General features: G+C 42.8%; 1 protein-coding gene across 1 annotated transcript; it reads left to right on the top strand.

Annotated features, from left to right (window-relative positions):
• The first annotated feature begins 13,070 nt into the window (after nt 1-13,070).
• Nucleotides 13,071-13,954, top strand: LOC147881432 (uncharacterized). The gene is made up of 2 exons (XM_087402216.1): nt 13,071-13,365; nt 13,448-13,954. Exons 1-2 carry the CDS (start codon nt 13,293-13,295, stop codon nt 13,879-13,881), a joined length of 507 nt encoding a protein of 168 aa, XP_087258342.1. The 5' UTR covers nt 13,071-13,292; the 3' UTR covers nt 13,882-13,954.
• The last annotated feature ends 13,610 nt before the right edge of the window (nt 13,955-27,564 follow it).

Genomic DNA, 27,564 nt, shown 5'->3' with positions numbered 1-27,564 from the left:
GGTGGTAGCAAGCTAAGGGTGTCCACTTCCGGACCACTTTCGGGTGAGTGTGACACCCGCTCGAGTGAAAATACAAAGGTTTTGCTTCGGTCTCCAATACCTCGATCGAGGTATTAGCTCCAATGAAAATCACACACGAGGACAACCGGGCCAAGCCGATACCTCAATCGAGGTGTTGGGCTTTTTTCACCGGACCGAGCCTCTACCTCGATCGAGGTTTGCTGGCAAGCCACCTATACATGCCACATCTACCTCATTCGAGGTATCCTGGCAATCCAGCTCAACCTCGATCGAGGTAAGGTGGCATGTCTAGCATACCTCGATCGAGGTATGTGCCATCTGACAGGGCAGATGACATACCTCGATCGAGGTATGCTGGACCGATGACTTGGCATCCGGCTGCTGCCGACATACCTTGATCGAGGTATTGTGGCATGTAAATACCTCGATCGAGGTAGATGTACCGAGATGTATGGGCATGTCACAATACCTTGATCGAGGTATCGTGGCATGTCAATACCTCCATCGACGTGGATGTACCGAGATGTATGGGCATGTCACAATACCTCGATCAAGGTATCGTGGCATGTGGCATGCATGCGGAATACCTCGATCGAGGTAGAGAAACCCTAAATTTTCTTATAAAAGGAGAGCGACCCCCCTCATTCCGCATACCTCGATCGAGCTCCTCCTCATCCACCGATTTCGGATTTGTGGGACGTCGACGGAATTGCGCGAGCGACGGAGAGCGACCGATGGACATCGACGGAGATGGATGGAGCGGGAGAGTCCAGGTAGGGTTTTTTTTTAATGTAGCATTTTCTTTTTGGTAAAATTTAATTAAATTTTAGTTTATAAGAAAAATTATAAAAAATTTCTAAATTTCAAATGCATTTTAATGTTTTTTTGAAATTTATGAATTACGACATTTTTTATTTAAAATGTGAAAATGAAAATTTTTTTTTAATAAAGCTATTTTTATTAAATAAAAAAACGTTCATAGGAATAATTATAAAATATTTATAAATTTGAAATGCATTTGTAAATTTTTTTAAAATTTTTGAATTACGACATTTATAATTTAAAATGTGAAAATTTTAAATTTAAAAAACGTTTAATGAGGCATTTTTTATTCAAAATGTGAAAATGTAAAAATTTTGTTTTTTAAAATCATCTTTGAAAAAAAAGAGATTAAAGTTATTTTTTTAATTAGAGCTATTTTTAATTAAATAAAAAAACGTTTAAATTTTAGTTCACAGGAATAATTATAAAATATTTTTAAATTTGAAATGCATTTAAAAGTTTTTTTAAAATTTTTGAATTACGACATTTTTAATTCAAAATGTGAAAATGTAAAAATTCTGTTTTTTAAAATCATCTTTGAAAAAAAAGAGATTAAAGTTATTTTTTAAAAAAACGTTTAAGTTTTAGTTCATAGGAATAATTATAAAATATTTCAAATTTCAAATGCATTTTAAATTTTTATTTAAAATGTGAAAATGTAAAAATTAGGTTTTTAAAAATCGTCTTGGGAAAAAAAGAGATTAAAGTTATTTTTTTAAATTAGAGCTATTTTTATTGAAATAAAAAACGTTTAAATCTTAGTTTATAGGAATAATTATAAAATATTTTTAAAATTAAAATGCATTTTAAATTTTTTTTAAATTATTTTTGGAATTACGTAATTATTTATTTAAAATGTGAAAATGTAAATATTTTGTTTTTAAAATCATCTTTTAAAAAAAAGAGATTAAAGTTATTTTTTAAATTAGTGCTATTTTTATTTAAATAAAGAAACGTTTAAATTTTAGTTTATAGGAATAATTATAAAATATTTCTAAATTTGAAATGCATTTTAAAGTTTTTTAAATTATTTTTGGAATTACGTAATTTTTTATTTAAAGCCTGAAAATGTATATATTTTGTTTTTTGAAATCATCTTTTAAAAAAAAGAGATTAAAGATATTTTTTTAATTAGTGTTATTTATATTTAAATAAAAAAACGTTTAAATTTTATTTTTTAAAATGATCTTTTAAAAAAAAGAAAATAAGAGTTTAAGTTAGTGAAGTTTGTATTTAACTGTCAAAAAGTATATAATTTGTTTTTTAAAATAATCTATTAAAAAAATTTTATAAGTGAAGTTTACAAATTACTGAAGTTTTGAATTTAATATAACGTTTAAATTTTGTTTTTAGAAATCATGTATCAAGAACAAGAAAATAAGAATTTTGTTAAAATAAGAAAATCATGTATTAAAAACAAGAAAACAAGAAAACAAGAACAAGAAAAAGAGAGATTAAAGTAGGTTCTATGCTATTTTTGAAATTGGTGCTATTTTTATTTAAATAAAAAAATGTTTAAATTTTAGTCTTCAAAACCATCTTTTAAAAAATCATCGTTTATGTGGAATATTATAGATTATATAGTTGGTTAAGAGTTGTTTCATAATTTAGGTAGAGTAAGTAGGCTGTATAAAACACCACATGGGCAAAGACCCCAACACTAGAGTGGTTAGATGCATAAGCATATGGCTAATTGGATCTTGTAAATGCACCAGCACATCGAAAACACATACGTAATTTATGATTGTCCAAAGGTCTCCTCTCTCCCCAAGCATGGGAACCAAGTGATGATCTATAGGAATGGCCACTAACTAGTTGAGGTGGATTGCCCAACCAAAATAGATAATATTGAAAAGGCTTAGTTATTTTCTCAAAGTTCTCGCTTTAAAAGGTCTGCAGTGTGAACCCGCTCTCTTTTTTATTGTGTAGTCCGAGAAATACTAGATGCGCCTTGCTTGTGTATCGTTCAAAGTAATGTATTAGGAGGATTACCAGAAAGCGAGCGAAGAAAAGCGAGCGAGGCCAAATAAGCGAGCGTGGACAAACAACAATGCAAGGTGTTATCTGTTTAATAACAACCACATCATATTCATCCACGACAGCCAATTACCACAATTTATGCTCCAAGAAAGCTTAACCACTCGCCTGCATCTTGGCTAGCATGTTTCCAGAAGTACATGTTCAAATCATGTTTCCTTTGCTGTGAAAAAGTAATGATAAAATAAAACATTGAATGCTTTCAATAATGAGAATAGTAACATATTACATTAACTGCTCTTCATGTTGTCAAAAGTCACCTTTTTTCTAAAAGTTATTAACTCCATAGCACAAAAAGCATATGTCATACAAAAAAAAATTGATAGAAAAATTTGATGCTTCAAAATATCTTCCAACCCTTGGAATGATTGTACAAAATGTTTTTTTGTGCATTGCCAAAACATGGAAGCACACCTATGTATATCATCCGCTTCCAAAGGAAATATAAAAAAGGGACATCTAGGCTGCCTACTAAATGCTTCATGGGTTTCTTCCACCTTCAAAAAATACAACTTAGTGCAGCATCATGCAAGGAAGCACACCTACATATATTATCCGATTCTGAAGGAATTGCAAAAAAAGGGCATCCAAGCCATACACTACATACTTGATGGGTTTCTTCTACCACCCAGAGCTTGAAACAATTCAACTTTTGTCAATGCAGCGTGATGCATAAACTGATGCACCATTTCAGTTAAGCCCAAGACAACAATAAACACGAAGTATATGTGCTTGCAAGGCATGTAGGGACTTTTTCTTGCTTCCCTTTCTGTGAAATCAAGGCATGTGCAACGTGGAAACTCTGAAATCAAGACACTATATGTTAGCCCCTTAGACATTGATCCTATTGTACGAACATGGAATACATGCACCTCATGTGGAATAATGATGTTCTCTCTCACCACCTCCCCATTTTCTGTAACTGCCTTGTGTATCCTTTCGTTGAAATCTTTATTCAACTTACTTCTCCATGAAACAAGCTTTCCATCACGATGAGAAGGGCGCACATGGCTAGGTGTATGGATCTGCTGTGCATAAGGAGGTCCCATCACACCAATAGAATCATCACTATTAAATACAAACCCTGCCCTTACAAGGGCACCCCTCTCATCTAGAGTCATTGATGTCCCACTTGCAACCTTCCATACACCTGGAGAGACCCCAGGAACACCTTGAATGGATTTATCCACATTCCATGTATGGGTGACAGAAGTATTACAAAACCATACAAACTGCTCTGTCACTCCATGAGAATGTTGCCTTCTTCCCTTAAAACAAGGGGCTGGCACACCATAACTTGCACTTCTACCAAGTGCATTGATTAGTGCCCCACATCGTCTCCGACTCTCTGCCAAGTAGCCAAAGCATGTGACAACGCTATGTGGTTCAGTTCTCCTGATCGCCCAATTGGCTTCATGAATATCTATCTCTCTACAAACCACGTCCTGTGATGGACTTTTAAAATCAATTTGTCTTCTTTTTCCTATCACTCTCCTTGTTGTCACTGTCATGTATTCTGGTCGATGACTATCATTTGCATGGACCGATGTTGAACATTTTGAACCCCTCTTTCTTCTTATGCTCACCGATTCTGTTATTGGCCTATTCATCTCAGGAGATTGTATCCCACCCTCTTCAATCACTATGTGTGATAAATCCACAAGCCTATTTCTGTCCCCTTTACCAGACCCACTACCATCAAGTATTCTTCGCCGGAGAGCATCCAAATTTGGTCCTGTACCCAAGTGTCTTCCATTCATAAAGGCATTGTAGTGGGCACTCTGAAGGACACTCATTGCAAGATCTGCTGCACAAGCATCATACAATGTTATGTGTTTTGCATATCCATGTGCTGCTCTCATGCTAGAATGTTTTGTCTCTGAAAGGTTCACTGTAGGAACAAATCCAGAGTGCTCTTCTTGCTGCAAGAACATTCCCCCCCACTGGTTGACTCTAATATCCCACCAAGCAAGCCACGTATGCAATGTTGGTAGCTCACCCTCCTTCACATGAATTGGGGACCAATACAAATTCAATGTTTGTTTGCATTGGTCTGCAGAAGTTGAAGTTGTTGCCTCTCTCCACTTCCGACATAGAAGTTTATGCTCCTCCTGAAATTGTGGCTTAATGCATCGTCTGGTGTGCTCAACCATGCTCATCTCCCAATGGAAAACACAAGTTCTTTCTCTACCATCCATCACATTTTCCGGTCCCCCATTGTAAACAGTGCGGACAGCCAGCCAATTTGCTCCTGCTCCATCTGCCATGAATCCACGGAATTCAGGTTTTTTAAAACCATTCTTCTCCATTGTATTGTTCAATAGCTCCCAAAATCGAACTTGAGCATGGTTATCCTCCACCTTGAATTCACATATTGCTATAGTTAATAGTTCCCTTATGAATGGGTCATACACATGAGCACCCATTGTTGACCATCCCCTCACTCGATGCACATGGTCAAAATGAACCCATTGTGATCCCAAGCTACCACCAGGCCACATGCGATTCACTAGATCAACTCCTGATCCTGGACCAATGGTCGACATTTTGAAGATATGTGGTTGTTGTTCATCTTGCAATTGTTCAGGAAATAGGATACTTTGTAGGTATGGATATTTGCATCTCCTCTTTAAATCAAGTATTGAATCCATTCCACCATCCCCTCCTCTAGCCTCACTTCTTGCGCTCTGCACCACTCTCTGAAGCCTCCTTCTCTGGGTCATTGGTGTAATGGTTTCAAGCACTTCTTCGAACTTTTGATCATCTAGCGGCTCCACAACAACCCCATCCTTTGCTAGCATCATCTCCATCACAAGGTCTTGTGCCACAGACACCTCGATATTTTTGCAAGAGGAATTTCCATTCAACCTTGCACGCATTGAAATGAGATCATCTACTTGCATTTCCTTTGCTCAACTTCTACCTTTTTCAACTGGATGGTCATGGAAACCCACATGCACTGCGCATCTCGTTGTCTTCACTCGTTCATGGGGAAAGCAATAATATATAATAGCACTGCATAGGTAAACACACTCTGGTATTGCATCACAATGCTTGCACACAAGTGACCCCAAGGCTGGATCAATGGGACCAGGTAGAGGAGGTCTCCTAAGCTTTCCTTTCCATTGTGTATCATTTAAAACTCCCATTCGTTCAAGGAAAGGACAATCCAAATTACAACATCTCAAATAACCTGAACATCTACTCATTCTCACAACACCATTGAAGCAGTCTTGCGAACATGTGGAATATTTTGTCCAAACATGACCATCAGCATTCTGTTCCATTCCAGACATTGGTGAACCCTTAGGCATAGGTGGAAGTTCAAAGACAATATATCCATCATAAGTTAGAGGAAGCTCAGCAACCTTCTCCACTCGAACTGCAGATTTGAGCGCAACATGAAGAGAACTATTCAAAGGCATCCTCTCTATCAGTGAAACCACACTATTTAGTTCATGATTCATAAAGTCACCATGAGAACCTCTTTTATAGGGCATGTGAACTCTTAAGGTTGATTGTTGGCTACCACTAATCTTGAACCCTTTCTGACCATCCTCTAAGTTTACCACTGGAAGTACAATGGCAAGCTCATCTATTCCGATTTCTTGATGCAGCTCAATGTCCTCGTTCTCAATGTGAAAGTGTTCCTTAAGCTCCACCAATGAAACCTCCAGGAAAGGAGTGTCAAAACGAATGGTCAATGATTCGTGTTCTCCAAAGCGAATGAAAACTGAGAAAGGCATGATTCAAATGCTAGAGCCAAGATGTAGCACCAGACGACACCAACCAAAGAACAAGAAAAAATCTATCTACACAAAGGGTCCGAAAGCAGAGAGGCAAAAGAAGAAATGGCATAGATGTGTTGGAGACCGAAGAGAATGGAGCAAAGAGAAGTGTTGAAAGAGCCACTGAGAGGGATTATGGGAGAGAAGAGAAGAAGCAAGTTCGTCTCTGTAAGTGTCAAATGCAAATGGATGTCACTATTAGCATCCAAGGTGGTCGTTTAACTGCAAGTCTTTATTGAACAAGATGTGCTTATTTGTTTAGAATAATGGTAATCTTTGAACAAGATGCCTTCATGCATATAGTAACTTGAACCACGCCTCCATGCATTTCATTCAGTAAGGGTGTACATTTAATATAAATGAATAAAAAGACAAGTAACTTTGAAATTTATATAATTGAAAGACTAAAATATCAAGAAAAAAATTAAAGATTTATAATTACTATATTTTAATAGTAATAGTTAGAATGAGTAGTATCTTCAAATCCATATCTAAAATGAAAACTATCAAAACGTGTTAGTTTACTTCACATTTGCATGAACGAGCAATATTACTATTTCCATCATGAGTCATTACAAGGTGTTCTCCTCACATACCCATACCCACGTCTTCTCCGACCGTCTAATAATGACCAGGCCTGCAAAATCTGATAAAATCGTTTCTCTAAAGGCTAGGCCTGCCATCGATTGAGCATTGGGCGGGGTGACAGGTCCATTGGAATTCGAGAGGAGTAAATGCTGATAAAAGAAGAGGAAGATCTCAAGAAGCACGCTCTAGCATCCACATTCTAGAGTCTAGTTGGTAGCTAATCGGTTGATAATGGAAACATAAACCCATAAGGCCACTCCACTCAATTGCTTTTCGAGGAGAGCCATTCCTTGTCTGACGTTAACTGACCTCACTTCTTGTTCTTTGCTAGATCCTCACTTCTCGCTCTCTTGATCTAAGTCTCTCTCTCTCGCTCGCTTGATCTAAGTCTCACTCTAGAGGTAGAAGAATCTAATAATTGCATTCAAGCGTGAGCGGTGGCATTCAAGCGCGAGAGACAACGGCATCGCAACTCGGAGAACCCATGGCTTTGCTTAAATATTCGTTTACTTGTGTTACTTAAATATTCGTTTACTTGTGTTACTTATAAGCATTGCGAAGTTACGATAGCATCGCATCGTGGAGCTAAGCATTGCGAAGTTTTGACATCGCATCATGGAGCCAAGACCTTGAGAGCCTGCTGTTCTTGGATGTCGCCATCCCCGACTGTAATAAGTGCAGCAGCAGCCCTCCCTCACGGCCAACGAAAACAAGTGCTGCTCAGTGGTTGCTCTGTGAGCCGTTATGGCGTCGATTTCCTGAGGACTTGCTCGATCTTGTGCTCTGTCGATTGCCCCTTCGTTCTCTTGTCCGCGCTCGCACCCTGAACAAGGCCTGCAGGGCGAAACTACTCTCGGATCCTTCCTTCCTGCACGTCTTCAAGACTCTCCCCATCTCCCAACGCCTTTGGCTCATCGTGCACCACGACTCGCCTTCGCCTTCTTCGGATGGCTTGTTTGCATTCGATCCTTGTGAAAATTGTTGGTCTCGGATCCCTTATGATTCTCTGCAACGTTGTACCCGGAGATTAGATTGGCCGCGGAGGAAGCAAAGGCAATAAACGTCAGGGTGGCGAACAATCATTTAGTTAACGAGCCAGAAGGAGTGACAGACATTTCTCCTGGAATAAACGTCAGGCCTTTCCCTCTCTCTCTTTGACTCTTCCGCCCCCTTCCCATCGATCCTACCACCCCTCCTCTTGCTTTCGGCACTCTCTCTCTCTTTTGGTAGCTTTAAAGTAACCCCCTCACTTCTCTCATGGGAGCTACACAATCGCACTTTCGCGCCTACCACCTCCCTCGCAATTCAGCCGTGGTAAGAGCTACTACGACCTTGCAACCATCGTCGAGAGCATACAACCATCGTCGGCGAGAGCATACAGCAAAGCCCACCGAAGAGAGCGAGAGAGAGAGAGAGTGAGTGAGTTTTCTTCGTCAGCGCGGGGCAAAGCGAAAGAGTTTCTGTTTTCTTCATAACTTCACAGAAGACACTGGTAAAGCTCCAACAGTCGCCTCGTCCCAACAACATATTGTCGCAACTTTCCTCGCTTCTTCCCGCTTATCCCCAATTCCTGCCCAGCATCCAGGTCAGTTGCGACATCCCCTCAAATGCAAATCGATTGTGTCTGTTTCTCAAATTTCCGCCCACAATTAGGAGATCAGCGTTGAGCACTCCTTTGTTCCTGCCTTTGTCTCACCTTTTTTCATGGCCAGCGTTTCGCTCTATGATGATCTTTCGAAGATCGGCCGTTTAATCAATTTCTCATTGCTGGATGGCTTCTCTGTTTCATTGATAGGCAGGGGACAACTTTGCCACAGACGTAGATCTCGCAGCGTCCATTCCACCTCTTCCCCTCGCTCTGCCCCCACAATTATTAGCTGTGCAAAACACTCTCTCTCGCTCGCTTGATCCTTATCGTGCTAGAGATTCCATTCCTGCCCTCTCTTGGATGTAGTGGCAGTTGGACTGCCTGGGGCAGCAAAAAGGGCAGCGCGTTAACGCGCTGCCCTTTTTGCTGCCCCAGGCAGTCCAACTGCCACCACAGCATTTGAACTGTGGGAAGTGTGGGAAGGCATACACACCATAGCCTGGGGCAGCAAAAGAGGCAGCGCGTTAACGCGCTGCCTCTTTTGCTGCCCCAGGCTATGGGATGTACGCCTTTCTGTATAGTCTAGTTAGTCTATATTTTGGCGTCGGATTTTATCTCCTCGGGCTCTTCACGACTTTTGCTTGCTCCATTTTGTTTCGTTACTCCATTTTGCTTGCGTTGCTCGGTGGTTGTTGCTTAGGACTCCATGGTGTTCACAGGTTTTTTGTTGACTTGGTTGTGTAGCAGCCCGAGGTATCATTTCATTTCATAGGACTTGCCGTCAAAAATTTGTGCCCATATTCTACAAACCATATATACGAGGCATGTATGTGGTTGCTAGAGTTACCCAGAGTCATGTAAGGGAGGGGAACTTGGATTGTGGAGGGCAGTAAAAGAGGCAGCGCGTTAACACGCTGCCTCTTTTGTTGCCCCAGGCAGTCCAAGACCCTCTCCCATGTGAGGCATTCAAGTGATATTCAACTCTTGAACGGATGAAAGAAGTTTACAAAACAAATGAGCGAGTGCAAGTCCAATATTCAAGTGTAGAGATAAGAGGAAAATTTTTAGAAAACCTTGTAGACCATCGGCATCTAGGTAGCATTTCGAAGACAGTCCTATTTATGCTCTAGAATGAGAGACCAAAAGAGACAGCGCGTTAACGCGTTGCCTATTTTGGTCCCTCGGGCAGTCCAATAGTCCCCTCCTTGCATAGCGATCAAAAGACCATGTGACCTATCCCTCCAAGAGTCCAATAGCATTCCAAAGACCATAAGACCTGTATACCAAAGCATACTTGGAGACAAAAGATGAAATGGTCGAAGCAACCTCTTGTGAGTATTGATACATGGAGGATCGAGTAGAAAAGCCTTGCTGAAAAGCCTTCATGAAAGACAGCTTGAGATGCCAAAAAGAATAGCGCGTTAACGCGCTGTTCTTTTTCACTTCTCAAGGTGTCTTTTCATGAGGGTAAGGGGTAGGCATAGAAGTGCATATTTGCCACTGCAATTCCATATATCCAAGTGTATAGATACCACTGCAAGTTCATATACTATGTGCATTGGAGATGAAACTTTTTCTTGTAGGACACAAGTGGGTGAATGTTCCCTAAACTGGAAATCAATTGCATTGGTAGATACATGTATTTTTGTCTAGATATGTAAAATGATATTTATTCATAAGTGCGAGTTTACACACCTTTGCATTCATATATGTCAGCAGTTTGAGATATTTGTTTGAAGCTTTTTCCTTATGAGGTGTACACACTTCATAATCTGTTTGGGGCTTTGCCCTCGTGATATGTATTGCATATGTTTTCATAAACAAAACCTTTATCATATATATATGTGAAAAAGCTCTCATGTTTTTTTGAGCATATGGAAAGATTTGAGAAGACCTTTGAACCTGCCGTAGGTTATACTCTATCTATTGTTACATGTTGTTTCTTGTTTTTAGTTTTGGTTTTTATTGAAAAGGTTTTGAGAACTATGATTGGAAAAATGCCTTGTTTTTTGTCTTTTCAGGATGACAGGAAAAAAAGGCAGAAAAGTTCAAGTGGCACATTCTACAAAGGTGACAAGAGGAACAAAAGTAGATCACAATGTTGAATCATCAGTAGGTGGAACCGAAGAGCAAGAAAGTGTGGTGGGTCTAGAGGTTGAAGTATCATCAACTCAAAGAGATGAAGGTCCAAGAGTGGAGGAGGATGAGTTGGATGATAGTGAAGTTCAGGTGGAAGGAGGAGGTGATGTGATTGGCAAATGTAGGATGCTTGATTCAAACCAGTGTCCTCGCATTCCCTTGTGTAGGTTGATACCTTATGCAAGAGTGAGAGGACTTCGTGATGATGTATCTTCACTCAAAAGTACATTTCAAGTGGAGGGCTATCTCCCAGAGAAAGGGTCTTTCATTGTATCTGTCTGCAAGAGTGATGGAGGGGAGACAGTTGTGACAGATGATATGAGGAAGAGTTGGTCTCCCACCTGGAGAGCAACAGATGTGATGAGGAGTTTGAGAAAGATGTGATGTCTAACACTGACTTTCATTTTATGTCGCAAAAGATGTTATTTGTTTGGGAGGGCAATCATAGGACCACTGCATGGATGAGTGTTATCAAGGAAATCTTTCCTACAAACAAGAAAAGACATGTACGAGTGGTATGCACAATAATTGACCCAAGGAAAATTAGTGAGATTGCTCTCTTGGCAGGGCTACAACGAATGAATTCGTAAGTACATGGACTCTTTGAATCTTCTCCACATTTGTGTTTTATGCTACTTTGCATTTATTGATTGGGTTGTGTACTTTACTGTTTGTTTTCTAGCATGAATGAACATGCCATTATCAAACCCAGTCTAAGGGACATACTCATAAATGCACACAACATTTGTGAGTGTGACTCTATGGTGTTTATGAAAACATTGTCTTCGAGTGAGATCAAATCAATAGAGAATTGGAGGGCTCAAGAGAGTAAAGGGAAGAAGCCATGGTTTCCATTGACAAGAGGTTATCTGGCAAGGCTTGTCTTCCAGGTAGAATGTTGCATTTGTATTGATGCTTACTTCTTTATCACTCCTTTGCTTTCTCTAATTGGAACTTTTGTATGTAGGTTGAGTACAATACAGAGCTTAAAAAAGCAATGGACAAAATATCTACAAAGCTACCTTTAGATCAAAGGGGAGAGGCAGAAGGAAAGCAGCGTACCATAATTCAAAAGAGAATTGCTGATAGGATGGGAAAGGTGTGAATTGAATTTTCTATATTTTGTTGCATTTATTTTGAAGTTAAGTGACTGACATGTCATCTTTGGATAGGTGTTGAATTGTATAGATCCTGGTCTTGGAGAGGCTTGGTTGGAAAAGTTGTTTGCCTTGTGCTTTGATGGTGCAGACTCTTGCGTGACATTGGAGAAGCTCCAACTCATTGCAAAGTCTGATTTGAGATTAGAAAAAAAAAATATTTTCCTTTCTTTGTTAGAAGCCACTAAACCTATGCGAGATATGTACTTCATGCCTGTGGGCGACCTTGAGTACAGAGGGTGTGTTTCTTCTACCAATACAAATCATCTTTCATGGTGTTTGTTTGTTTCTTGCCAATAACATGACTCTTATTTTTTTATTATAAAATTGCATCAACTTTTACTGTTTAGGTGGATTAGTAGAGAGATATTTTTGGAGAAGGTGGAGAGACAGTCATTGAAAGTGCTTGAAGATTTGAGGGTGATCACAACAATGGGCATGCCTTTGGATACCCCTAAGGATTACACATTGCAGCAATACATGGAGGATATAAAACTGGAGGGGAGAAAACATATGTTTGTGGTGCTAAGATCAAAGGAAACAAAGATGGAGAGCAAGGGTGGAAAAAAAGGAGATGGACTATCTGAGTTAGACATGGCTGCCCATAGGGTGGTTTATAGGTATGTTGTCAATTCATTCGAAGGTTCATTTTTCATTTGTCTATTTTTGTGCTATTGATTCATGTAATTACACAATCATTGATGGTTGTTCCACTTGATTTCTTGACCCTTTGATGGTTTGGGACATCCAATTTTTTTGTGTTTCTTGGTTGATAGATATCTCTCCCACTTGGCAATAGAGAAAAGGATCTCTGACATTCCAAATTTGTGCAAGAGTTGGGTGGAGATTGGTCATGCTGCATGCATGTATCCACCTGGCATGCATCGTCTCTCTCAATGGGAATTAGCACATTGTCCCTGGTGGATAGATTTTCCTAAAGGACAAGTACTGGTGCGAGAAAGAGACTTGTACAATACTTATGCTTCACAAAAAGCCAATGAAGCAAGTAAGGACAAAGTGGAGGGAAGCTCAAGGAGAGATAAGAAAGAGAAAGAGAAACAAGAACATCCTACAGAAAAAGGTAAGGAAGATACAATATGATTGTTTGTTGATGTTGTCTTCAATTTGTTTTGACATTGCATTAATAAGTTTATGATTGTTCTCTTTCTAGATGAGGGACCATCTAGTCCTATGCGGCATGAAATGGATCACATAGAGAGTGCAGGTAAGGGTGTTATTGTGTTCTGCATATGTAGTTGTTCCTTTAACACTAGTTTTACCTGTAATTAATTTGCTTTTGCATATAGGTGGAGAATCAATCTCGGGACTTGTGAAGCAATACGTGTTCCATCGATCACAGTCACCTGACATTTCCTTGGCCCGTGGCATCACACCTTTGTTTGCTTGTACAGTTGGAGATTACATTGCAATGGGCAAAGACTTTGCTGACTCTAAAAGAAATGATAAGTATGCTATTTTGCATGAGTTTTTTATTACAGTGGCTAGTCGAGATCAGGACTACAAGAGGATGGGTAAGAAGGTGAAGTGGGCTTCAGATTTTATATTGCTCGATTTTCCATCTGGCTATCCACTTGATGAGAGAGGATCCACTCCTACTTGGAATGTCTTGCTCGAGGACCATGTGCGGCATGGGCTTGCAGTTGCATCAGCTTCTTTGTCTGATAGTGGTTGGTTGGCATGCATATGTCCTTTGGCAGGTAAGGCACAATACCACAATTGACATTTCACATTTTTTGTTTCCATTCTACTAGTTTTAAATAAAATTAATTGCTTGTAGGACAATGTATTGGTTGGATGGAACGGTTTGCATATGTCCAGGGCTTGGAGGTTGTCAGACGTGTGATCATTCATGACAAGTTTCCATATGGATTTTGTAGAGAACATGATAAAAGTGTTAAGGTAAGCTACCATCCCATGCATTCTATGTTTGCATTCCATGATAAAAGTGTCTTTGACAAATGTCTCCTCGTTAGTCCTATGCATGCTATGTTTGGAAGGATAAGTCCTATGCATGCTATCTTTGCCATCTTTCATGCTATAATGCTTGCTAGTTGAAGTCAATATACTATACATGTTTTTCTCCATGTGGTTTCCAGATGCAATCTTCAGTATTAGCTCTAATACGTAGAGCAAAGAAGAATCCAATAGTTTTTTGGGAGGAGAGCTTTCCACTTTTCCAACAGCTTTTGATTGATCCACGTGAAGATGTCTGGACTCATTACATACCTCCCTCTGCAAGGACAATCGTGCCGATGTCTTCTCAGTTAGCATGAGGTGGACTAGAGAGGAGTAGTTTTTTTGTAGGTTGCATTATGTCTCTTCTCTGTGTTCCTGGAGGGCTGGTTCTAGAGATGGGTTGTGGTACAGCCCCTCTTATGCGTGCTTGTCAGGCCATTGGCAGGCCTTGTTTTTCATTTGATTCAGACAACGGTATTATGGCTAGCATTGTTGAGCCACTTGTGGCAGATCATTCTGGAAAACGGATCAGGTCAGAGCATGATGGAGAGGGGGAAGAAGAGAGAGTGGAACCTGTCACAAACCCCTTTGATGAGTAGTATGCTACTGGCCCTGAGTTTTTTTGTTATATATTTTGAATGCTAAAATTGAGGACTTTGAAAGTGTTATTTAGCATCTTTATAATATGGTAGATAGTGAACATTTACGGGTGCCTTTGAATCAAGAAAGTACAAATTTTGATGCTTTGGATAGTGTTTGTAAGGCCTTGATCTAGCAATTGATTTTTTTTGCTTTTTGTTGGTAGCGAATTGTCTTTTGTATAACACATAAGGATGGCAAGTTCTTCTTATTAGAAATTATTTTCATTGTTCCACTTTGACTTACTTTCCTTTGAAATGTATGTTTTGTTGTAGTTTGTTGCCACGCTATGCAGAAAAAATGGCAAGATTCATGACAGCCGACAAGCGATATGATGAGTGGCAATTAGATAAACCACATGCGCGCAACTACTTTCTTGATGATGAATGTCAAGGGGATTAGAACATGGTTTAAAACACCATTTTGTTCATAGACTGATAATTGTTGTGGTGAACCATGGATACATTTGGAAAGTTTTGGTCTAGTGCATTTTGCGGGTGAAGTGGTATATCAATAGTCATCTATGTTATGAGTTTGGTAATTAGTTTATGTTCTTCAAGTGAAAGATAGGGTGAATTGTAAGTCTGATTATTGGTATGCTTATTATGACAACATCTTGCTATAGTAAGTTCGGTTTCAAATTTGTTCTCATCGGACGAATTGTAAAAAAACTCGCTCGCTTCATTGGGCCCGCTCGCTTTTTCTCGCTCGCTCTATTGACTACCTCATGTATTAGGTATCCTTCTATCTCCTCCATATCTATTGCAAACCCAAGGCAGTAAAGCATTCAAAGAAGGTCTTATTAACCAAACCTCTCCACTATCTGTCCTTAGTATAGGGGCCATAAGTGGACAATGTGGTCCTTACACCACATGTGGAAAAGTTTCATATTGGATAAAAAGTGAAAAAAGGGAAACGTATAAGGAAAAAATATTTGAGACATCTAAGTTTAAAAATGCTACAACTAGAGTTTGAAAAAATTCTAATCAAAATTAAGAATTTTTAATAATATTGATTAATATTGAGCCACACATTTGGCCCATCTACCGGTAGGTGCATAGGATGATCCCAACGACATCCTACCTCATCAAGGAGTATGTACAAATAGTTTTCATTACGTAAATAGATTATAAGTCATATTGAATAGAATATTATTTTCATTACCCAAATAGAATATTAATTTCCATGTGTTTTTTTTGTGCATGCACCAGCCACAGCGCACAGGTTCTAGCACCACTATTCGTATGCAGATAGAGATGCTGAGAGCTGAGATGAGGGCACTGCAGGATGCTAGGGCACCCCCTCACTTGGTTGCGAGTCTAGATTCAGTTATTGAGGCTCTGGGTCGATTGGACATAGTTGAGGACGTTGTGGATAGCTTTCAGGCACAGGCTGAGGCGGAGATCACTAGTGGTGGCTTGGATTGGAGAGCCATTCGACACTTGTTTGAGCGTGAGTCACATCACAGGCAGGCCTCGGAGGATATGTTTTGGGATGGTCACACCGAGGCGATGCGACCACGATCAGGGCTCCCCTTGCATATTTTACGTTGTAGGCACCCCATCATAGCAGCACACATTTATCCGAGATATCTCGCTGCGAATGGTGGTCGATTGCCTCACAACTGTCAGATAGCCAGGTCGTTTGCCATGCAGCTATACGCTGAGTTTGTGCTTAGTCATCGGGTGGACTACCTTAGTACCCGTCCAGGATCAGGAGCGAGACATGGTAGGATGGAGCGTCAGGAGCGTCAGATTGCAGGTGTTCGGCGTCGACACGAGGCATCAAAGTTGCACACCATCCCTGCACCGGCATTGCGAGCGGTGGGAGGATAGATTAGGGGGGATGTTCATTTAGTGGCATCATCCTTGCAGCACATGGTCTCTACCCTATCGAGATCTATTGCGATTCCACCTCCCCCACCTTGATCATCGATGGAGCCTCCCACATCTACACCACCTCCCACATCTACACTGCCTCAGCACGAGTTGGAGGCTCGAGACGCACGGATTGCAGAGTTGGAGGCATTGTTGGCCAAGTCTAGGGACGAGGTTAGTTATTTTGATTATGTTAGTTTATTTTTTTATAGCGTGTTTTGAACTGAAGTTTTTTGGTTAATTCTCACCATGTACGCGACATGTTTGCATTGCAGGCACATCTATTGCGTCAAGAGATGGAGTCTCGCATATGACTGTTGCAGACAGATTTGGAGGAGCAGAGGATTCGGACACGCATAGCATACCATCGTGCAGAGCACTATATTTTGCAGTTGAGGCATATTAGTCGTGATCCATCTCGCCATAGGATCGACCCCACCGTGGCCCTATACCCCGCTCCTGTAGATGTGCCGACTAGGACACCCATAGACACAACAGTCATAGCCAGGCTTCCTACTGCCACTTGCGTCCTTTGCCACGAGGAGTTTGACACTGTAGGGTGGTTTGGACTAGGGTGCGGCCACATCGCACATCTCCATTGCATGACCCGCCACATGTTGGCACGATCAGTGTGCCCTGTATGCTTTGCAGACATTGATGTGGCCACATACAGAGGAGTAGGCATGGATGATCTATATCCTGGTCATCGTCAGGCCATTGATCCATTCGCCCGCATAGTCTTGACAGAGCACTACAGGGAGGAGGCATAGAGAGCGTTGCTGATGCAGGAGGGTGCTGATACATCGGTGGTTGCAGCATGTGTTCCATGACGCTTTTCGTATGGTGATTTCATGCCAGGTGACGAGGCACGAGCAGAGGAGGCACGCCGGATTAAGCGGGAGGCAGAGCTGCAGACATCATTGCAGCAGTGGGTGGAGCAGTAGCTAGGGCGGGGCCGAGACCAGCGTCTCCTACATGTAGAGACGATTACTCACGCTGGATTTGAGGCACGAGTATTCGCAGATGCACGGCTATGGGAGCTGAGACGCGTGTACATAGAGGAGGCAAGGGAGGCAGAGATGGCAGCGGTGGCATGTGCAGCATGCCCTCCTCTTCATCAGGATGAGGCTGGCCCATCTCATGCAGGTGATGAGGCTGGCCCATCTGAGCCGGCTAGGACACACAGCGGATGGTTGGGTAGCGGGTCATACAGGAGCCACGTCAGCGTTCCACTAGAGGATCATATGTAGAGCTATCAAATTCGGATTCAGATTGATTGTTTAGGCTTCACACGTTTCTTGTATAGGGATGCACTTCTGCAGCATGATGATGATGATGTATAGATTCATTTTGGTACTTTCATGATATTGTTCCCACTTTTATGATGTATGAGCATTTTCGTACTTTCATCATGTTCTTCACACTTTGTTTGTTTATCTCAGTTTATCTCAGTTTATAGTTTGTTTAAATGTAACATAAACATTTAAAAATAGGAGTATGATTTTGAATTTCGAATATCTCAATTCACACATCTAATACATAAGGTATTTAAAAAAGAATGCCATGTAAAGTAATTGTAAAAATTAAGCATTGAAAAAGTGTTCAAGTTCCAACTTTATCATTTTGAATATCATATTGAATTTCATATATATCAATGCTTGCAATTATTACACTAAACCTAAGAGCCATGCGAAGTTTCATCCCCATGTGCGTATTTAAAATTAAGAGTATGATTTTGAATTTCAAATATCTCAATTCACACATCTAATACATAATGTATTTTAAAAATAATGCCGTGTGTCGTAATTGTAAACATTAAGCATTGAAAAGGTGCTTGCAAAAATGTATGCATTATACCTTCCACGTGGCGCAAACCAGATCAGTTGGAGACCAAATCTTGCGTGGATGTACCTCTAGGGTAGCGTAAGAGGCGTGTGAAGTTTCATCCCCAACAGGGTTTAGGATTTAGGGTTCAGGGTTTAGGGTTTAGGGTTTAGTCGTGCTAGTAGGGATTGTAAAAATGTATGCATTATACCTTCCACGTGGCGCATACCAAATCAGTTGGAGACCAAATCTTGAGTGGATGTACGTCTAGAGTAGCCTAAGAGGCGTGTGAAGTTTGGTCCCCAACAAGGTTTAGGATTTAGGGTTCAGGGTTTAGGGTTTAGGGTTTAGTCGTGCTAGTAGGGATTGCTTCTACGTGGCGCAAACCAAATCAGTTGGAGGCCAAATCTTGCGTGGATGTACGTCTAGGGTAGCCTAAGAGGCGTGTGAAGTTTCGTCCCCAACAGGGTTTAGGATTTAGGGTTCAGGGTTTAGGGTTTAGGGTTTAGGGTTTAGGGTTTAGTCATGCTAGTAGGGATTGCTTCTACGTGGCGCAAACCAAATCAGTTGGAGACCAAATCTTGCGTGGATGTACGTCTAGGGTATCCTAAGAGGCGTGTGAAGTTTCGTCCCCAACAGGGTTTAGGATTCAGGGTTCAGGGTTTAGGGTTTAGGGTTTAGTTGTGCTAGTAGGGATTGTAAAACTGTACGCATTATACCTTCCACGTGGCGCATACCAGATCAATTGGAGACCAAATCCTGCATGGATGTACGTCTAGGGTAGCCTAAGAGGCGTGTGAAGTTTCTCCCCAACAGGGTTTAGGATTTAGGGTTCAAGGTTTAGGGTTTAGGGTTTAGTCGTGCTAGTAGGGATTGCTTCTACGTGGCGCAAACCAAATCAGTTGGAGACCAAATCTTGCGTGGATGTACATCTAGGGTAGCCTAAGAGGCGTGTGAAGTTTCGTCCCCAATAGGGTTTAGGATTTAGGGTTCAGGGTTTAGGGTTTAGGATTTAGTCATGCTAGTAGGGATTGTAAAAATGTACGCATTTGTCCTTCCACGTGGCGCATACCAAATCAGTTGGAGACCAAATCTTGCGTGGATGTACGTCTAGGGTAGCCTAAGAGGCGTGTGAAGTTTTGTCCCCAACAGATAAGTCCACATGCGTATTTCATTAGTACGTGCGCCATTTTTCATACATAGTCGTGCTAGTAGGGATTGTAAAAATGTACGCAGCTGTCCTTCCACGTGGCGCATACCAAATCAGTTGGAGACCAAATCTTGCATGGATGTACGTCTACAGCAGCCTAAGATCCGTGCAAAGTTTAATCTCCAACAGATAAGTCCACATGCATATTTCATTAGTACGTGCGCCATTTTTCACACGTAGTCGTGCTAGTAGGGATTGTAAAAATGTACGCATTTGTCCTTCCACATGGCGCATACCAAATCAGTTGGAGACCAAATCTTGTGTGGATGTACGTCCAGGGAGCCTAAGAGCTGTGTGAAGTTTCATCTCGAACAGATAAGTCCACGTGCATATTTCATTAGTATGTGTGCCATTTTTCATACGTAGTCGTGCTAGTAGGGATTGTAAAAATGTACACAGCTGTCCTTCCACATGGCGCATAACCAATCAGTTGGGCACCAAATCTTGCGTGGATGTAACGTGCGCCATTTTTCACACGTAGTCGTGCTAGTAGGGATTGTAAAAATGTACGCATTATACCTTCCACGTGGCGCATACCAAATAAGTTGGAGACCAAATCTTGCGTGGATGTATGTCTAGGGTGGCCTAAGAGTCGTGCGAAGTTTCATTCCCAACAGATAAGTCCACACGTGTATTTCGTTAGTACATGCGCCATAGCTTTGCCGCAGTCGTGCTAGTAGGGATTGTAAAAATGTACGCATTGTACCTTCCATGTGGCGCATACCAAATCAGTTCAGACCAAATCTCACGTGGATGTATGTCTAGGGTGGCCTAAGAGTCGTGCGAAGTTTCATCCCCAACAAGTAAGTCCACACGCGTATTTCGTTAGTACATGCACGAATTTTCTTAGTCATGTTTTTAAAATGTCCTAAAGCACAAAACAAATTACAACATTACTACTAATAAACAATTTTTTGTTTTACAAACACAACAAATCCCATTGAGAAGGCATCGGACATCATGTAAAAAATAGAATCTAATACAATGATGTGTATGAACGTGTATACAGCCATCATAATGAAATACAAAATATGAGTCCATGAAAATTACAATGGTACGGTCACACAGTGAGCCTATACATATCGAATACAAAAAAGTGTAATCAACTAGTGATACCCAATAAAAATCAATCTGATCAACTGATGTTCCCAAAAAATATGATATGTAATGTGCTACTCCTCAAGATCAGCTCTCATGCCAATAGTTGCAAGTATGCTCTCGTGATCCGCCACTGCAAGGTACCATCGTGGAGTGGATGTCGCCTTGCGAGTGCGAACACGACTCAAAGTAATCTTGATCCCAACAACAAGATGAGAATACATGTATGCCTCCTGATCCACCATGTACTCCTGGAACTCAATATAGCGACCACGCCTCTGTATCTGCTGAAAATAGTGGCCACCTACGATCATGCTATGAGCATTGAAGTGCATCCCATGCCCATCCACTATATCCTCATTCAGCACACTCTTCAGCATAGAGCATCACAACAAGTAATAATCCACACCCTCCTCATTGCCCTCCGAAGCAATAACCGTGAAGATATCACCAATACGCAAAATATCTGTAAGCTGGTCATAATATCTAGAGGAACTGAATCCCGCATCCTGATCATCATGTACCTCCTCCCAAGGCTAAAAGGGAGAAAGCACTCTAAAAATTTAATATTTACCTAGAAGAATATATTAATTCTCCCTAAAAAGAAATAAATTAAAGTAATAATAATGAATGTAAGTTAAACTACTTTTAAAATTTTAATTTAAAATGTAATAAAATTAAAATTATACTTTTTATATTCCAAAACAAAATGCATTATAGTCTAAATTAAACTAGTAAATTGAAAATGAAAGTGAAACTCATTTTGAATTCAAAAAAAAAGAAAAATTTAAAATTCAAGTTTCTACAAGTTTTGCTTTTAGCATACATTTGTCTTTTCACATCCACGCGTTTGTCTTTTCAAACACAAGGTTGTCTTTTATCACAATTTTCAAGTTTTCACACGTTTATCTTTTCAAACACAAGGATTCATAGTTTAAAAAAAGGCGGGAAATTTGAAATTCTAGTTTCCACACGTTTCTCTTTTCAAACACCAAGGTTTATAGTTTTGTTTGTTTAAGTTTCGACTAAATCACACACCAATCTCCTCTAATATGCCTCATTGATCGTAGCTCCCAAATTCTTCCATCAAAACATCTCTCCTTTATCTCTTCTTGATCGTCGCCCACTCATTTTTTCTCCTCATTGGTAAGATTTTCTATCTCGATCGTACTTTCTCTTGTGCCCTTCCTCTCTAAATTTTCATCAAACACCAAGGTTTATAGTTTTGTTTGTTTAAGTTTCGACTAAATCACACACCAATCTCCTCTCATATGCCTCATTGATCGTAGCTCCCAAATTCTTCCATCAAAACATTATCTTTTCTCGATCGTCGCCCACTCATTTCTCCTCTTCATTGGTAAGATTTTCTATCTCGATCGTACTTTCTCCTCCCTCTCTAAATTTTCATCTCTCGTCCATCTCTCTCACTCTTCTCTCTCTCTCTCTTTCCTCTCCACTCTAGTCTACGTTTCCTCTCATCTTAGTCTACTCTCTCCCCTCCTCTTCATTTCCCCTCTCTCTCTCTCTCTCCCACTCTCTCCTCACCTTTTCTCTCTCTCTCACTTGCGCTCCCCACTCTCTCTCTCACTTGCCGCGGCCTCCCCCCTCTCTCTCTCTCCCCTCCCCTCTCTCTCTCTCCCCCCCTCTCTCCCTCTTGCTGCCGTGGCAGCGGCCTCCCCCCCCTCTCTCTCTCTCCCTCTCTCTCTCTCTCCCCCCTCTCTCTCGCTGCCGTGCCTCCCCCCCTTCTCTCTCTCTCCCCCCCTTCTCTCTCGTTGCCGTGGCAGCGGCCCCCCCTCTCTCTCTCTCCCTCCCCCTCTCTCTCGTTGCCACGCCCCCCCTTCTCTCTCCCCCCCTCCTCTCTCGCTGCCGCGGCAGCGGCCCCCCCTCCCCTTCTCTCTCTGCTGCCCCCCTCCTCTCCCACCCCCTTCTCTCTCTCTCCCCCCCTTCTCTCTCGCTGCCGCGGCAGCGGCCCCCCTCTCTCTCTCTCCCTCCCCCTCTCTCTCGCTACCGCGCCCCCCTCCTCTCTCTCTCCCCCCCCTTCTCTCTCTCTCCCCCCCTTCTCTCTCGCTGCTGCGGTAGCGGCCCCCCCTTCTCTCTCTCTCCCTCCGCCTCTCTCTTGCTGCCGCGCCCCCCCTCTCTCTCTCCCCCCCTCCTCTCTCGCTGCCGCCACAGCGGCCCCCCCTCTCTCTCTCCTCTCCCCTCCCCTCCCTCCCTCTCCCCCCCCTCCCTCTCCCCCCCCTCTCTCCGATGCCGCGGTAGAGGCCTCCCCCCCCTCTCTCTCTCTCCTCCCCCCCTTTCTCTCCCCCCCCTCCTCTCTCGCTGCCGCGGCAGCGGCCCCCCCTCCTCTCTCTCTCTCCCTCCCCCTCTCTCTCGCTGCTGCATCCCCCCCTTCTCTCTCTCCCCCCCTCCTCTCTCGCTGTCGCGGCAATGGCCCCCCCCTCTCTCTCTCCCTCCCCTCTCTCTTGTTGCCGCGCCCCCCTTTTCTCTCTCTCCCCCCCTCCTCTCTCGCTGCCGCGGCAGCGGGCCCCCCTCTCTCTTCCCTCTCCCCCCCCTCCCTCTCCCCCCCCTCCTCTCTCGCTGCCGCGGCAGCAGCCCCCCCCTCTCTCTCTCCCCTCCCCTCCCCTCCCTCTCCCCCCTCTATCTCTCTCCCCCCCTCTCTCTTGCTGCCCCCCCTTCTCTCTCTCCCCCCCCTCCTCTCTCGCTGCCGCAGCAGCGGCCCCCCCTCTCTCTCTCTCCCTCCCCTCTCTCTCGCTGCCCCCCCTTCTCTCTCTCCCCCCCCTCCTCTCTCGCTACCGCGGCAGTGGCCCCCCCTCTCTCTCTCTCCCTCCCCTCTCTCTCGCGCCCCCCCTCCTCTCTCTCTCCCCCCCCTCCTCTCTCGCTGCCGCGGCAGCCCCCCCTCCTCTCTCTCCCCCCCCTCCTCCCCCGTTGCCGCGGCAGCGGCCCCCCCTCTCTCTTCCCTCTCCCCCCCCTCCCTCTCCCCCCCTCTGTCCACTGCCGCGGTAGCAGCCTCCCCCTCCTCTCTCTCTCTCCCCCCCCTCTCTCGCGCTGCCGCGCCTCCCCCTTCTCTCTCTCCCCCCCTCTCCTCTCTCGCTGCCATGGCAGCGGCCCCCCCCCTTCTCTCTCTCTCCCCCCCTCCTCTCTCGCTGCCGCGGCAGCTGCCCCCCCCTCTCTCTCTCCCCCTCCCCCTCTCTCTCGCTGCTGCGCCTCCTCCCCTTCTCTCGCCCCCCCCTCCTCTCTCGCTGCCGCGGCAGCGGCCCCCCCTCTCTCTCTTCCCTCCCCTCCCCTCCCTCTCCCCCCCCCTCTCTGCGCTGCCGCGGCAGCGGCCTCCCTCCCCTTTCTCTCGCTGCCCCCCCCTTCTCTCTCTCCCCCCCCTCCTCCTCTCTCGCTGCCGCGGCAGCGGCCCCCCCTCTCTCTCTCTCCCTCCCCCTCTCTCTCGTTGCCGTGCCCCCCCCTTCTATCTCTCCCCCTCCCTCCTCTCTCGCTGCCGCCTCTCTCTCTCCCCTCCCCTCCCTCCCTCCCCCCCCCCTCCCTCTCTCCCCCTCTCTCCTCTGCCGCGGCAGCGGCCTCCCCCCCCTCTCTCTCTCCCCCCCCTCGCAGCTTCCCCCCTCTCTCCCCTCTCTTCCCCCCCTCCCCCTTCTCTCCCCCCTCCCTTTCTCTCCCCTCTCTTTCCCCCCCCTTCTCTCCTCTCTCTCCCTCTCTCTTTCTCTCTCTCTCTTTTGCTGCCGAGGCAGCAAGACTCTCTCTCTTATAGTCTCTCTCTAAAAATCTTTCCTTCACTTTTCTCTCTCTAAGTTCTCTCTCTATAATAAAATTTCAAAGAATACAAATTTTTAAAAAAGTACCTGGAAAAAAGTTGAAATCTATGCTTGTGCTTGCTTGTGCTTGCTTTTGCTCTTCCTCCTCATTTTGCTTCTCCTCTTGCTCTTCCTTGTTGAAATGAGAGAAACAATGAGAGAAGGAGAGTATATATAAGAAAAACTAGGGTTTTAAGTGCTTCTCTCTCATTGGTCCTTCTATAACCCCACCGCCCCCATTCCCACTCCCTCTCCCACTCTCCCTTTCTCCCACTACCACCCTCCCACACTCCCTTTCTCCACTTCCCACTCTCCCTTTCTCCCACTACCACCCTCCCAACTATCAATTCCACTATTACTTATGAATTCTAATTAAAACTATTACTTAAATAAATGATATTACTTGAAAACACTCATAGGATTTAAGGTTTAGGATTTTGTGGTTTGGGTTTAGGATTTGGGGTTTGGTGAGTTAGGGTTTAGGGTTTAGGGTTTGTGAGTTAGGGTTAGGGTTTAGGGTTTGTGAGTTAGGGTTTAGGGTTTGGTGGTTTGGATTTAGGGTTTGGGGGGTAGGGTTTAGGGTTTAAGATTTGGGATTTAGGGTTTAGGGTTTAGGGTTTGGGGGTTAGGGTTTAGGGTTTAGGGTTTGGGGGTTAGGGTTTAGGGTTTGGGAGTTAGAGTTTAAGGTTTAGGGTTTAGGGTTTGGGGTTTAGGGTTTAGGGTTTAGGAGTTAGGGTTTAGGGTTTAGGGTTTAGGGTTTGGGAGTTAGGGATTAGGGTTTGGGGGTTAGGGTTTAGAGTTTAGGGTTTGGGGGTTAGGATTAAGGGTTTAGGGTTTAGGAGTTAGGGTTTTGATTTTAGGGTTTGGGGGTTAGGGTTAAGGGTTTAGGGTTTAGGGTTTAGGGTTTAGGAGTTAGGGTTTAGGGTTTAGGGTTTAGGGTTTGGGAGTTAGGGTAAAGGGTTTGGGGGTTAGGGTTTAGGGTTTAGGGTTAAGGGTTTAGGGTTTAGGGTTTAGGGTTTAGGAGTTAGGGTTTAGGGTTTAGGGTTTAGGGTTTGGGAGTTAGGGTTTAGGTTTTGGGAGTTAGGGTTTAGGGTTTGGGGTTTAGGGTTAAGGGTTTGGGGTTTAGGGTTTGGGAGTTAGGGTTTAGGGTTTGGGGGTTAGGGTTTAGGGTTTAGGGTTTGGGGGTTAGGGTTTAGGGTTTAGGGTTTAGGGTTTAGTAGTTAGGGTTTAGGGTTTAGGGTTTAGGGTTGTTATTGGTTAGGTTTGAGGGTTTAGGGTTTAGGGTTATTTTGGTTTAGGGTTTAGGGTTTAGGGTTTAAGGTTGTTATTGGTTTACGGTTGTTATTGGTTAGTGTCTAATTAAATTTTCAAACAAGTTCTAGAATTTTAAATCATTAATAAAGTAGATTATTGAGAAGAGACTAATGTTCTTTATAATGGTTGTTACAGCTTGTTTGCAAAGGAAACTCACAAAGGAGATGGCTACAAAATTTATTCCGGGGATGGAGGTGATTTTATGTTGCAAAAGAGAAGTAGTTGCATTTGCTACAACCATGAAAGTGATCCAAATTCTATTTGTCAGTTTAGAAGACTTGGCGAAGATAAGGTGGCGGTTATCGTATCAAGGATTCTTAGTGCACATGTTGAGCTAAAGCATAAGTGTGGGGATATGGAAATCCTTGGAGATGTTATGCCCTATAATACTTCCAACAAAGCATTTATTGCATGGGACAGAGATGAGACTTATCCAACACATGTCATCAGGAATACAAAGTGCATATATTTGGATTTTAGAGTGGGAGATATTTTACAAATGTTATCATTTGCAAATAAGTATGTAGCAGAAGGTCAAGTCTTGGGATTTGAACAAGTTGAACACTGGACATTTGCGCAGATGAGAATTCAAAAAGTTACTGATGATGGTATGGATGATAACTCAATGTCATTGGATGGTCCCTACTATGAGGTAGGTAAGGATTTGAGATGGAGCATGCAATTTTTAAAGATTAGAAAGACTCGGCATGTGGTTTTTAATGATAAACATAATGTATACTACAACATCAAAGAATTGAAAGAATATGCCAATGTACCAAGCTCTATTCCTTCAGAGATGGATGATTCCAATGCACTCAACTATAGCACTGACGTCTTATCAGAAGTCGATGAGTTCATTGGTACCGAGAAAGAAAAATATTTCACAAGTGATGCCTTATCCGGGGTGGATGAGTTCATGCACATTGAGAACTTGGGCAAAGATGTCAAAAGTGTTATATTTTCAAGCATGGATGGCTTCATGGATACTGATAAAGTTCTTGGAGTCAAAGCAGGTAACTATGGAATTATGGAAATCATGCACGATAGTATAATGAGTGATGTTCTCTCTGGAGTAGAGGAGTTTCAAGACTATGGAGTTATGAAATCCATAGAAAGTGCATCAATGAGCGATGTTCTCTCAGGAATAGATGAATTTGAAGATCATTCTAGACACTCTATCACCACTGACTATGGAGTTATGAAATCCATAGAAAGTGCATCAATGAGTGATGTTCTCTCAGGAATAGATGAGTTTGAAGATCATTCGGGACACTCTAATGCCATTGTGACAAGTGGTTCTACGATTGTATGAAAAGTAGGGATGAGATCAACAAAGGACTATTCGATGTTTGACTTTGATTGTGAACTTGTAAATGTTACAAATGGTTTGACGAATGTATCAAAAGCAAGGATGACATCAACAAAGGAATATTCAGTATTTGACTGTCAGAGTGATAAGATCAAGGATGCAACATCTCATGAAAACAACGTGACAAATAAATCTTACAAGGAGAACTACACAAATCCAAATAAGAATGTACAAAAGGTCCCAAAACAGACATACAGATGCATGAAAAGACAACGAGTGCAGGCAGATCCAGAAAAGCAACCAAAGGGAATAAGAGTAATGAATGAAGATGTTATGCTAAAAGCAATGCGATCTACATGCTGTAAGCATACATGTATGCGAT

Source organism: Dipteris shenzhenensis, chromosome 31, assembly GCF_047967505.1.
Source record: "Dipteris shenzhenensis isolate YYH24624 ecotype China chromosome 31, Dip_SZ_1.0, whole genome shotgun sequence".
Classification (NCBI taxonomy): Eukaryota; Viridiplantae; Streptophyta; class Polypodiopsida; order Gleicheniales; family Dipteridaceae; genus Dipteris; species Dipteris shenzhenensis.
This window is presented reverse-complemented; position numbering and strand designations above follow the sequence as displayed.